Source organism: Nerophis lumbriciformis, linkage group LG01, assembly GCF_033978685.3.
Source record: "Nerophis lumbriciformis linkage group LG01, RoL_Nlum_v2.1, whole genome shotgun sequence".
Lineage (NCBI taxonomy): Eukaryota > Metazoa > Chordata > Actinopteri > Syngnathiformes > Syngnathidae > Nerophis > Nerophis lumbriciformis.
Genome location: NC_084548.2, coordinates 25,647,752 through 25,661,727, shown reverse-complemented (window position 1 = coordinate 25,661,727; position 13,976 = coordinate 25,647,752). Strand labels below are relative to the sequence as shown.

The window sequence follows — 13,976 nt, the reverse complement described above, 5'->3', positions numbered from 1 at the left end:
TGGCCGGGTCTGGGAACCTTATTTAGCAGGTAAACCTACTGTTAAAATGTTGGTTATTGTAGTTTTACTGAAAATTGCTTGACTATTGAAAATATGAGCAGAAAATGTTTCATCTTCTTAATTTAACTTAAAATATTGGCTACACTTTATTCAGATAAGATGTGAATGCATTGGCCATTAAATGTTGTTTACGCGCGTGTTTGTGTCCATAATTATTTTATACATAATTCCCTTACAAGAAATAACTGGAATATAGGAAACTTCACCTGCAGTGTACAGTATCCAGTATTTATTTCACAGTCAAGCGAGTTGAATTTTTTAGGGGGCTAAAAAGTTACTGCATCAATTTCTACTCACTGAATTGTTTCGGATCATATTGTTCTAAAAAAAAATTTTACCGTCCCTGAATCGTATTGGCAACCACAAATATCGAATTAAATAGAATCGTTGTTAAAACGAATCGTTATATACACTTTGTATTTGATTGATAATAGAAACTGTGGGTTCTCATTTATTACTTGCAAGGACTGATGCATTGGCTACGTTGCGCAGGTGTGTGTGTGTGTGTGTGTGTGTGTGTGTGTGTGTGTGTGTGTGTGTGTGTGTGTGTGTGTGCGTGTGTATTAGTGCGCGTGGTTGTGCAGTTGTGAGTGACAGATTTGGGACACTTAGGCTTGGGCGGAGGTGTTGTACATTTCACTATCTAGCATTACTTTAGCATATCTTACCCTCAGTATGAACACTGTATACGTCTTATGGTCACACATTTGACGAGCGTATACAACAAAACATTATATTATTCTATACAGTCACGCATATGCATACACACATCAATTGCCTCTCTATCTATTATTAGACTTTGAACTCCAGGGACTCTGTTTACTCTGTTGTTTTGCTGACACACACGCGCACACACACACACTCGCACACGCACACACACACATGAAACAACACAGTACAAACAGTTTGTTAGCCATTCGCCACTAAATGTGGTCGAGGAAGACAAAAATTGGGAGGGGTTACTCATTTTGGAGTAGGTCACTGCATTCATTTCCACTTTAATTGGAGGGGCGCTTTGACAAAGACTGCTGTATACACAAACTGCCATACAACACACACACACACACACACACACACACACACACACTCACACACACACACGCACGCACGCACGCACGCACACACATTGGGACACAACTTGCACAACAGTGCTATTAATTCCATGACTAGCGAAGGCAAAGTATGCACGGTATGAAGCGATTGACTCTATGATGCAGATCATTCTTGTTAAGTGACTGGAGTTAAAGTGAGTGCCCGTGTAAATGTTGAAGAGCATTTACAAATACTGTATTTACGTTATGTTATATATGTGTTATAAAAGTTACAAATTAAAATAATTCTTATTCTGCACCATTTTTGACACTTAACTTCCATTTTCCGAGACAATATTTACATTCTTTAGTATGTGTGCTCTCTCGGCAATGTCCACACTGTGTTTTGTCAGATGATAGTATTAATCATAATTTTATGATTAATGATTTATGATTTTTCCATCCATCCATCCATCTTCTTCCGCTTATCCGAGGTCGGGTCGCGGGGGCAGCAGTCTAAGCAGGGAAGCCCAGACTTCCCTCTCCCCAGCCACTTCATCCAGCTCCTCCCGGGGGACCCCGAGGCGTTCCCAGGCCAGCCGGGAGACATAGTCTTCCCAACGTGTCCTGGGTCTTCCCCGCGGCCTCCTACCGGTCGGACGTGCCCTAAACACCTCCCTAGGGAGGCGTTCGGGTGGCATCCTGACCAGATGCCCGAACCACCTCATCTGGCTCCTCTCGATGTGGAGGAGCAGCGGCTTTACTTTGAGCTCCACCCGGATGGCAGAGCTTCTCACCCTATCTCTAAGGGAGAGCCCCGCTACCCGGCGGAGGAAACTCATTTCGGCCGCTTGTACCCGTGATCTTGTCCTTTCGGTCATAACCCAAAGCTCATGACCATAGGTGAGGATGGGAACGTAGATCGACCGGTAAATTGAGAGCTTTGCCTTCCGGCTCAGCTCCTTCTTCACCACAACGGACCGATACAGCGTCCGCATTACTGAAGACGCCGCACCGATCCGCCTGTCGATCTCACGATTCACTCTTCCCTCACTCGTGAACAAGACTCCGAGGTACTTGAACTCCTCCACTTGGGGCAAGATCTCCTCCCCAACCCGGAGATGGCACTCCACCCTTTTCCGGGAGAGAACCATGGACTCGGACTTGGAGGTGCTGATTCTCATCCCAGTCGCTTCACACTCAGCTGCGAACCGATCCAGTGAGAGCTGAAGATCCTGGCCAGATGAAGCCATCAGGACCACATCATCTGCAAAAAGCAGAGACCTAATCCTGCAGCCACCAAACCAGATCCCCTCAACGCCTTGACTGCGCCTAGAAATTCTGTCCATAAAAGTTATGAACAGAATCGGTGACAAAGGGCAGCCTTGGCGGAGTCCAACCCTCACTGGAAATGTGTCCGACTTACTACCGGCAATGGACCAAGCTCTGGCACTGATCATACAGGGAGCGGACTGCCACAATCAGACAGTTCGATACCCCATACTCTCTGAGCACTCCCCACAGGACTTCCCGAGGGACACGGTCGAATGCCTTCTCCAAGTCCACAAAACACATGTAGACTGGTTGGGCAAACTCCCATGCACCCTCAAGGACCCTGCCGAGAGTATAGAGCTGGTCCACAGTTCCACGACCAGGACGAAAACCACACTGTTCCTCCTGAATCCGAGGTTCGACTATCCGGCGTAGCCTCCTCTCCAGTACACCTGAATAGACCTTACCGGGAAGGCTGAGGAGTGTGATCCCACGATAGTTAGAACACACCCTCCGGTTCCCCTTCTTAAAGAGAGGAACCACCACCCCGGTCTGCCAATCCAGTGGTACCGCCCCCGATGTCCACGCGATGCTGCAGAGTCTTGTCAACCAAGACAGCCCCACAGCATCCAGAGCCTTAAGGAACTCCGGGCGGATCTCATCTACCCCCGGAGCCTTGTCACCGAGGAGCTTTTTAACTACCTCAGCAACCTCAGCCCCAGAAATAGGAGAGCCCACCACAGACTCCCCAGGCACTGCTTCCTCATAGGAAGACGTGTTGGTGGGATTGAGGAGGTCTTCGAAGTATTCCCTCCACCGATCCACAACATCCGCAGTCGAGGTCAGCAGAACACCATCCTCGCTATACACGGTGTTGATAGTGCACTGCTTCCCCTTCCTGAGGCGGCGGATGGTGGTCCAGAATTGCTTCGAAGCCATCCGGAAGTCGTTTTCCATGGCCTCACCGAACTCCTCCCATGTCCGAGTTTTTGCCTCTGCGACCGCTGAAGCCGCACACCGCTTGGCCTGTCGGTACCTGTCCACTGCCTCGGGAGTCCGATGAGCCAAAAGAACCCGATAGGACTCCTTCTTCAGCTTGACGGCATCCCTCACCGCCGGTGTCCACCAACGGGTTCTAGGATTACCGCCACGACAAGCACCAACTACCTTGCGGCCACAGCTCCAATCAGCCGCCTCGACAATAGAGGCACGGAACATCGTCCATTCGGACTCAATGTCCAGCACCTCCCTTGTGACATGTTCAAAGTTCTTCCGGAGGTGGGAATTGAAACTCTCTCTGACAGGAGACTCTGCCAGACGTTCCCAGCAAACCCTCACAATGCGTTTGGGCCTGCCAGGTCTGTCCGGCATCCTCCCCCACCATCGCAGCCAACTCACCACCAGGTGGTGATCGGTAGAAAGCTCCGCCCCTCTCTTCACCCGAGTGTCCAGAACATGAGGCCGCAAATCCGATGACACAACTACAAAGTCGATCATGGAACTGCGGCCTAGGGTGTCCTGGTGCCAAGTGCACATATGGACACCCTTATGTTTGAACATGGTGTTCGTTATGGACAATCTGTGACGGGCACAAAAGTCCAATAACAAAACACTGCTCGGGTTCAGATCCGGGCAGCCATTCTTCCCGATCACGCCTCTCCAGGTTTCACTGTCGCTGCCAACATGAGCATTGAAGTCCCCCAGTAGAACGAGGGAATCACCCGGGGGAGCACTCTCAAGTACTCCCTCGAGTGAATCCAAAAAAGGTGGGTACTCTGAGCTGCGGTTTGGCGCGTAAGCGCAAACCACAGTCAGGACCCGTTCCCCCACCCGAAGGCGAAGGGAAGCTACCCTCTCGTCCACCGGGTTGAACTCCAATGTACAGGCTCTGAGCCGGGGGGAAACAAGAATTGCCACCCCAGCCCGTCGCCTCTCACTGCCGGCAACGCCAGAGTGGAAGAGAGTCCAGCCCCTCTCGAGAGAACTGGTTCCAGAGCCCTTGCTGTGCGTCGAAGTGAGTCCGACTATATTTAGTCGGAACGTCTCCACCTCGCGCTCTAGCTCAGGCTCCTTCCCCCCCAGCGAGGTGACGTTCCACGTCCCAAGAGCTAGCTTCTGTAGCCGAGGATCGGACCGCCAAGTGCCCTGCCCTCGGCTGCCGCCCAGCTCACATCGCACCCGACCTCTATGACCCCTGCTATGGGTGGTGAGCCCATTGGAGGGGGGACCCACGTTGCCTCTTCGGGCTGTGCCCGGCCGGGCCCCATGGGGACAGGCCCGGCCACCAGGCGCTCGCCATCGTGCCCCACCTCCGGGCCTGGCTCCAGAGGGGGGCCCCGGTGACCCGCGTCCGGGCGAGGGAAATCTGGGTTCCTTAGTCGTTTTCTTCATAGAGGTCTTCGAGCTGCTCTTTGTCTGATCCCTCACCTAGGACCAGTTTGTCTTGGGAGACCCTACCAGGGGGCATCAAGCCCCCGGACAACATAGCTCCTAGGATCATTGGGACACGCAAACTCCTCCACCACGTTAAGGTGGCAGCTCAGAGAGGAGCTGCCAGGAGATGATTTTTTTTAAATAGATAACCATGTTGTGATTGGTGGTATATACCAACTGGCAATAATGTTTGAACGTGAACCTTTGATACAGTGTAACCTGCGTAAGTCTGTACCATTTATGTCACTAACGCAGGGGTCGGCAACCCAAAACGTTGAAAGAACCATATTGAACCAAAAATTTAAAAAATAATCTGTCTGGAGCCGCAAAAATTAAAAGCCTATATATGTGTTATAATGAAGGAAACACATGATGTAAGCGCCTATATTTGCTATATTGGCCTATTATCAAAATGACTGTCACAGGCCGCCGCAAATCTTCGTTGACAGAAAGATTCAAATGTAATATTTATTCTACACATTTTTACAACATGGGAAAACATTAGTAAAACAGAGGCTTGTCGGAAGGTGAGATAATGCCAGGAAATTATTTGCTTAGAATGACCAAAGGTATAGATGTTTGTCCCCAAGTTAAAGGAAACAGCAGGCCAGTTTCTGGATGGATTTATCATTATTATCAGAAATGCAGCCAATATTACATCCAGATAATGTGTCATCAGACATGCAAATTTAAATTAAATACACAAAGGACATAAGTAAAGGAAATTAAATGAGCTCAAATATACCTACAAATGAGGCATAATGATACAATATGTATATACAGCTAGCCTAAATAGCATGCTAGCATCGAATAGCTTAGACCAGCGGTAGGGAACCTATGGCTCTAGAGCCAGATGTGGCTCTTTTGATGACTGCATCTGGCTCTCAGATAAATCTTAGCTGACATTACTTAACAGGATAAGTACTGAATAATTCCGCTGGTAATCACAGTGTTAAAAATAACGTTCAAAATATAAAACATTCCCATGCATTTTAATCCATCCATCCGTTTTCTACCGCACCTGTTCAAGAAGTCGCATTAATGGTAAGGAGAATTTTATTTATTATTGGTTAGCTTCAGAATAACAATGTTATTACAAAGAATGAGAGACTTATTATACTCTAAAAATGTTGGTCTTACTTAAAAATGCATGCATTTAGTTGTATTAAGTGTTAAAAAATATATTATATGGCTCTCACGGAAATACATTTAAAATATTTGTCTTTCATGGCTCTCTCAGCCAAAAAGGTTCCCGACCCCTGGCTTAGACCAAATATGCTTGATAAGCACTCCAACAAGTCAATATCATCAAAAAAACAAATTTTTGAGCATTCACACACAGCATAAAACATTTGGTGGACAAAATGAGACAAAGAAGGTGTGGCAAAAAACACGTCTTTCTGTAGCAGCGTCGGAAAAACTTGTACATGTTCACAAACTACAGTGAGTTAAAGGACAAAACAGCGCTCGCCAAATACTGTCATCAGTGAAGCATGTTGAATATAAACCGCAGGATTTCTAACAATTAGGAAAGTTTGTGTCATGTTTGTCCTTCTATAGGAACTATATTAAAACAAAAAAATGTTTTTTTTTATCATCTTTTTCCATTTTCATACATTTTTGAAAAAGCTCTAGGAAGCCACTAGGCCGGTGCTAAAGACTAGAGCTGCGAGTTGCCGACCCCCGCGCTAACCCGTCCATGGTGACTAACTAACCAAGTCCTGGTCAATCGACATCGACATATGGCCAACCCTTTTTGTCAACATAAAATATGTTTGCAACTTTTTCATTGATGCCATGAGGGTAGTAGCTTTCCAATGTATTTTAAGCATTATATCCCGTCCACTTACGGTTTTTAGGACGTAATGTTGTTCACAAAGTACAAATGTAATATGTGCACGTGCATAATATAGGTGTGTTGTTAACAAATAATGGCGATTTGCAGCACTACTGTTAGCTTTAATTGTTTGTATGTCCTATCATAACAACGACAAGGATGCAAATTGTTAGTTGCTTCACTTGAACTCCTGGCTGGCTGAAATATTTTATAAATTATTTTATAACATGTTCTGGTCGAGTCCTCAAATACATGATGATTAGCAGGCTGAATATTACATCTTAATAATTAATTGAGAAGGTTAAAACATTGTCATTAGGGATGTCCGATAATGGCTTTTTGCCGATATCCGATATTCCGATATTGTCCAACTCTATAATTACCGATACCGATATCAACCGATACCGATATATACAGTCGTGGAATTAACACATTATTATGCCTAATTTGGACAACCAGGTATGGTGAAGATAAGGTCCTTTTTTAAAAATAAAATAAAATAAAATAAGATAAATAAATTAAAAACATTTTCTTGAATAAAAAAGAAAGTAAAACAATATAACAACAGTTACATAGAAACTAGTAATTAATGAAAATGAGTAAAATTAACTGTTAAAGGTTAGTACTATTAGTGGACCAGCAGCACGCACAATCATGTGTGCTTACGGACTGTATCCCTTGCAGACTGTATTGATCTATATTGATATATAATGTAGGAACCAGAATATTAATAACAGAAAGAAACAACCCTTTTGTGTGAATGAGTGTGAATGAGTCTAAATGGGGGAGGGAGGTTTTTTGGGTTAGTGCACTAATTGTAAGTGTATCTTGTGTTTTTTATGTTGATTTAATAAAAAAAATACAAATAAAATAAAATAAAACCTGATACGATAATAAAAAAAAACGATACCGATAATTTCCGATACTACATTTTAAAGCATTTATCGGACGGTAATATCGGCAGGACGATAATATCGACAGGCCGATATTATCAGACATCTCTAATTGTCATGCAGCAATATGAAGCAACTCCCTCTGAAAATTATCAGTCTGGGGTACCCTTATTAATTAGGGATGTCCGATAATGGCTTTTTGCCGATATCCAATATTGTCCAACTCTTTAATTACCGATACCGATATCAACCGATACCGATATCAACCGATATATGCAGTTGTGGAATTAACACATCATTAGGCCTAATTTGGACAACCAGGTATGGTGAAGATAAGGTACTTATTTTTTTAAATAAATAAAATAACATAAATAAATTAAAAACATTTTCTTGAATAAAAAAGAAAGTAAAACAATATAAAAACAGTTACATAGAAACTAGTAATTAATGAACATTAGTAAAATTAACTGTTAAAGGTTAGTACTATTAGTGGACCAGCAGCACGCACAATCATGTGTGCTTATGGACTGTATCCCTTGCAGACTGTATTGATATATATTGATATATAATGTAGGAACCAGAATATTAATAACAGAAAGAAACAACCCTTTTGTGTGAATGAGTGTGAATGAGTCTAAATGGGGGAGGGAGGTTTTTTGGGTTAGTGCACTAATTGTAAGTGTATCTTGTGTTTTTTATGTTGATTTAATAAAAAAAATACAAATAAAATAAAATAAAACCTGATACCGATAATAAAAAAAAACGATACCGATAATTTCCAATACTACATTTTAAAGCATTTATCGGACGGTAATATCGGCAGGACGATAATATCGGCAGGCCGATATTATCAGACATCTCTAATTGTCATGCAGCAATATGAAGCAACTCCCTCTGAAAATTATCAGTAAGGGGTACCCTTATTAATTAGGGATGTCCGATAATGGCTTTTTGCCGATATCCGATATTGTCCAACTCTTTAATTACCGATACTGATATCAACCGATACCGATATCAACCGATATATGCAGTTGTGGAATTAACACTTCATTATGCCTAATTTGGACACCCAGGTATGGTGAAGATAAGGTACTTATTTTTTTAAATAAATAAAATAACATAAATAAATTAAAAACATTTTCTTGAATAAAAAAGAAAGTAAAACAATATAAAAACAGTTACATAGAAACTAGTAATTAATGAACATTAGTAAAATTAACTGTTAAAGGTTAGTAGTGGACCAGCAGCACGCACAATCATGTGTGCTTATGGACTGTATCCCTTGCAGACTGTATTGATATATATTGATATATAATATAGGAACCAGAATATTAATAACAGAAAGAAACAACCTTTTTGTGTGAATGAGTGTAAATGGGGAAGGGAGGTTTTTTGGGTTGGTGCACTAATTGTAAGTGTATCTTGTGTTTTTTATGTTGATTTAATTAAAAAAAAAAAACTATATACATAAACTATATATATATATATATATATAAACTATATATATATATATATATATATATATATATATATATATATATATATATATATATATATATATATATATACTTGTTTATAGTAATAATATGATTAAAACATTTGAGCATTATATTTGTGTTCAATTACAGTACCAGTAAGTGTGTTTATCCTACATATTCTTGCCATTTAATTTTACACACACTAACATTTTTTTTTTTTTTTTAGGGGGGACATATAAGACATAAATATTGTACCCCGGGCTTACAACTGTGATAATATTGTACCTTGAGATTTTGATACCGTTACATGCCTAATGTTAACGTTAGCCAGCCAGCCAACATCGATAAAATGAGTTTCAATGTTGTGACTTCAATGTTTTTACATTCCATTTTTACATTTTACATTCATGCTGATTACTCCCTGCATAATGATTAGGACTGATGTATTTTATTGTACAGTTTATATAACAATATTATATTTGAAGTGAAAGAAATATCATTGATGATCTGCTCTGCATACCTTTAATGCTATTCGATGTAATGTTGTACTTCATTTTTATGATGTGATCTACTTAACATTTGAGTTTTATTTTTAAAATTGAATGTGGAAGAGTTATGGGGCTTCATACATACGCAACCTTTATGACCCCAGGCATTTTTTGTTCGGCTGAAACATGAAAACCTTTGTATAAAAAACACTTTCACGCACGCACGCACCCACACACACACACACACGCACACACACACGCACACGCACACATGGACACACTTACCTGCCAGTGGAGAATGATGCTCCAGATGAGCCCAAGAATTAGTTTGTGGTTGCCATCAACGATGTCTGTTGCGCCGATGTTCACCAACTCCACCTAAATGGAGTGAAATTACTTTATAGTCATTACTATAATTTCTTATTGATTATTGACAGTTATATGCTACATTCCATGAGTACTTATTTCTTGCATGTGCCGGAATTGTTATTGAAATTCTACACCATTCTACATCATATTCTGCGTAAGTAAAAATGGCAAAACATTTAAAATTGTGGATACTTACCTTGTTTTTCTGCAAGATCTGCAGGGCTCGGTTAACATTGTTGAGCGAGTGGACACGTGAGCTGCCCTTTTCCAACCTCACCTGCAAACACACAAACACACACATACACACACACACACTTATTGGACCACCAAACAAATAATGATGTATCCCGCACAGATTTTTCAATAGGAAATCATACCAGCTCATGCCCTGCTAGACCCTGCAACAGTTCCAACAAGCGTCGTCCATCACACAGGTCTGAGAAGAGATCCTCCACAGGTGGCTTTCCTGTCTAAAACACACATTATATCAAGACAAATGAAAACATATCTCATCTAGAAATGCAAGGCTGCATTGTACACTGCCTCCAATTGTTTATGACACTGTATGAAAAGCATAGAATGGAGACAGTGAGTATTTAAGCACCTACCAAGCAGAACGCATTGTGATGCCCACAGAGCCGTAATGTGTCCATGAAACACACTAAAATTAGCCATGTCCTTTAAGAAAATACTCCAAATCTCAACATTTATATTCACATTTACATTCACGTTGATAGTGTGGGCGACGCCAAGAGGAAAGGTGGGTGAAACGTCTTACCCAAGGACACAATGTCATGAATTCATAAATAAAATTAACTTTTTGTAATTCTCCACATCCCCCACACAACATTATTTGACAGCGCTGCAAATTACTGTCAGATATTTGCGTAGTTAAACAGCAGTTGTACCATTATATTTGGGGGCAGGGTGCCCGCTAAACTTGGTATCCCAAAGAAGGTGAAGTTATTGTATTGTCTATACAGTGCCAGATCACAGTAGAAGTAATATAATGATACCATCATTTAGAACAGATATAAAAAATATTTTTATTGAACAAACTGAACAACCTTATCTTCTTATCTCAATGTTCTGTCTCTGTCTCCACATTTTCAAAACATTCTAACATCAAAATGTTGAGCAGGTGCGATACTTTGACCAGACTTTTGACTCAGGGGGCACATTGAGAAAAAGAAATGTGTCTGGGGCCGGAGTGTAAATGTATGTGTGTGCGTGTGTGTGTGTGTGTGTGTGTGTGTGTGTGTGTGTGTGTGTGTGTGTGTGTGTGTGTGTGTGTGTGTGTGTGATTGAATGCTAAAAACCTTATGACTTTTTTACTGAATGAGACACCCAGAACGCACATTAATGTAAAGAATGGGTTATTTACAATATTAACTATGAGCGATAAAACACTGAATATTAACAACATATGAATGTCTCAGACCACCTCCTCGACTGACATCTTTTACAATCAAGCGTTAACAATACAAATGCAACAAACACAACAAAATATGAACGCAAAGGGTAAAAACACCTACAATCTGATAAAATATCACTTTTCTGCAGAACTTTGTTGTAAAAATCTGCTTCCGTGTCTGTCCCTGACACCCGTGTTTCAGGCTGGCCGCTCTGGAAAAACTCACTGTGGAAACAAACCTTGCCTACACTGCTTGGTGCCTCGTCTGAGCTGCTGTAACGTGGATTACCGTAATAACTCGTATATCACTCAAAAGTGCCGATTTCAACCATTGAAATACGTTCTATAGTTCAAGACTAATTTGAAAAAAGCACCACACATAATTACTGTGACTACAATTTCAATGTTAAAGGTCTAAAGAAATTATTTGAAAACGTCCGGTGGGCCGGGTTAAAATCTTAATTGGCTGTATGCAGCCCGCGGGCAGTAATTTGCCAGGTTTGCGTTTGACAATGTTATTATAGATTATGGAACTGATTTTTTTTTTTTTCGCAAGTAACTAAAGTAAGCAAAATATTTGATTCGATATTTGTGGTTGTCAATATGATTCAGGGATGATATCAGAATTATAATCAGAAATAGGTTATTAATCCCAGAGGGGAAATTCAGGTTTTCAGCACAATCCCGTTCAGAGCAGAAATAATTTTTTAGCAAAAAAAAAAAAAATCCAAAAAGCAATTATTGTGATTGACAAATAAATACTGGATACTGGACACTGCAGGTGAAGTTTCCTGTATTCTTGTTATTTCTTGTGAAGGAATTACGTATAAATAACTTATAGATACAAACAAGCAAATGAACAACAATTATTGGCCAATGCATTCCTGTTTTATTTGAATAAAGTGCAACCAACACTTTACGTTGAATCAACAGGAGGAAACCTTTTCTGCTCATATTTTCAAACATTCAAGCAATTTTCAATAAAAGTACGGTAGCAGGACACAGTCCGGTGAGTCAGAATGTGGTGATAAGCAATCCTATCTTGTATAATCATGTCGTCCAGTTCTGCTTTCTGAAGGCTACAGCCATGTTGTGGACACAGGCTCTGATGTCAACGTGATCAGCAATGGTTCTGATTATGGTTATTAAAGCTCTGACTATTTCCTTGGCAACTCTCACTGGCAGTCAAGGCAGTAGACCGAAGCTCCTTTGGACAATATTAGCCACTGGACCCAGCAGATAAAATTCACGTTTCCTGACAGCCATAATGAAGAAGTCATCCTGTGCTAGCCAAATCCAAAAATTACGTCATCTTGGGATACCCGTGGCTAAAGAGACACAATCCAAACTTCAATTGGACCCCGGGTCAGATCACCTCCTTGGGTCCAGGATGTATAAAAAACATGTAGACCACAGTGAGCAATTTCTATTAATAAGGTATGCCTTTTGGGCTGACCAACGCACCAGCTGTGTTTCAGGGTCTTGTTATTGACATTTTGGGTGATATATGTTTAATGTTTTTGTAATTGTTTACCTTGACGATATTCTAATTCTTTCCAACAATGAAGCTAACCATGTGTAACCAGTCAGGAAAGTGCTCCAGAGACTTCATGAGAGTCAGTAATATGTTAAGTCTGATTAATGTGAATTGCCGTTATCCAGTCGATCTTTGGGACTATATCGGTCAATCACAAAATTATTTGAAAAAAAAAAAAGTATTAATATGACATCAGAGACACTCTCACCCGGAGATTGACCAACAGACCCGCCAAATGGCATGCATTTTAACCCCTGAACACGCCCGCACGCTTCGCCTCTCTTCACTGTCATGCATCAATGCATTAAGGCTGACTGCTGCAACACATCGGACATTTTCTATCATCCAATATCAAACAACTCTTCCCTCAACCACGGCCTTCATCACTCCCCTGCGACGGGAAGCTAACAAGCCAAATAATACAGTCTGTGAACATTGCTCCAAAATACGGATTTTGTGTGGATTTATTGTGCATACAAAAGTAAACATTGACTTGTGCAAAGGCAGTAGTGTTGTCCCGATACCAATATTTTGGTACCGGTACCAAAATTAGTTCTATACTTTTCTAAATAAAGGGGACCAAAAAAAATTGCATTATTGGCTTTATTTTAACAAAAAATCGTACGGTATTAAACATGTTTGTTATTGCAATTTTGTCCTTAAATAAAATAGTGAACATACAAGACAACTTGTCTTTTAGTAGTAGGTAAGCAAAAAAACGCTCCTTATTTAGCTGCTGACATATGCAGTAACATATTGTGTCATTCTATTATTTTGTCAAAATTATTAAGGACAAGTGGTACAAAATTAATTATTAATCTACTTGTTCATTTACTGTCAATATCTGCTTACTTTCTCTTTTAACATGTTCTATCTACACTTCTGTTAAAATTTAATAATCACTTATTATTCTGTTGTTGGGATGCTTTACATTAGTTTTGGATGATACCACAAATATGGGTATCAATCCGATACCAAGTCGTTACAGGATCATACATTGGTCATATTCAAAGTCCTCATGTGTCCAGGCACTCAATTCCTGAGTTTACAAACACAATATAAATTAAAAAGAAAAAAAGAAAATGTGATGCCAAAAAATATCGACATAATCAAAGTAGTATCGACTCAATACGCTCCTGTACTTCATCTTTATATCATTACAGT

General features: G+C 40.9%; 1 protein-coding gene across 1 annotated transcript in view; it reads right to left on the bottom strand.

The window, feature by feature from the left end:
• Positions 1–13,976, bottom strand: part of dmd (dystrophin) — a 586,555-nt gene that overhangs the window by 435,380 nt on the left and 137,199 nt on the right. Inside the window, exons 3-5 of the mRNA XM_061978041.1 lie at positions 10,239–10,331; positions 10,058–10,138; positions 9,778–9,870 (exon numbers count right to left, since the gene is read on the bottom strand). Of these exons, the coding sequence (XP_061834025.1) occupies positions 9,778–9,870; positions 10,058–10,138; positions 10,239–10,331 (267 nt within the window). The remainder of the gene's footprint in view (positions 1–9,777; positions 9,871–10,057; positions 10,139–10,238; positions 10,332–13,976) is intronic.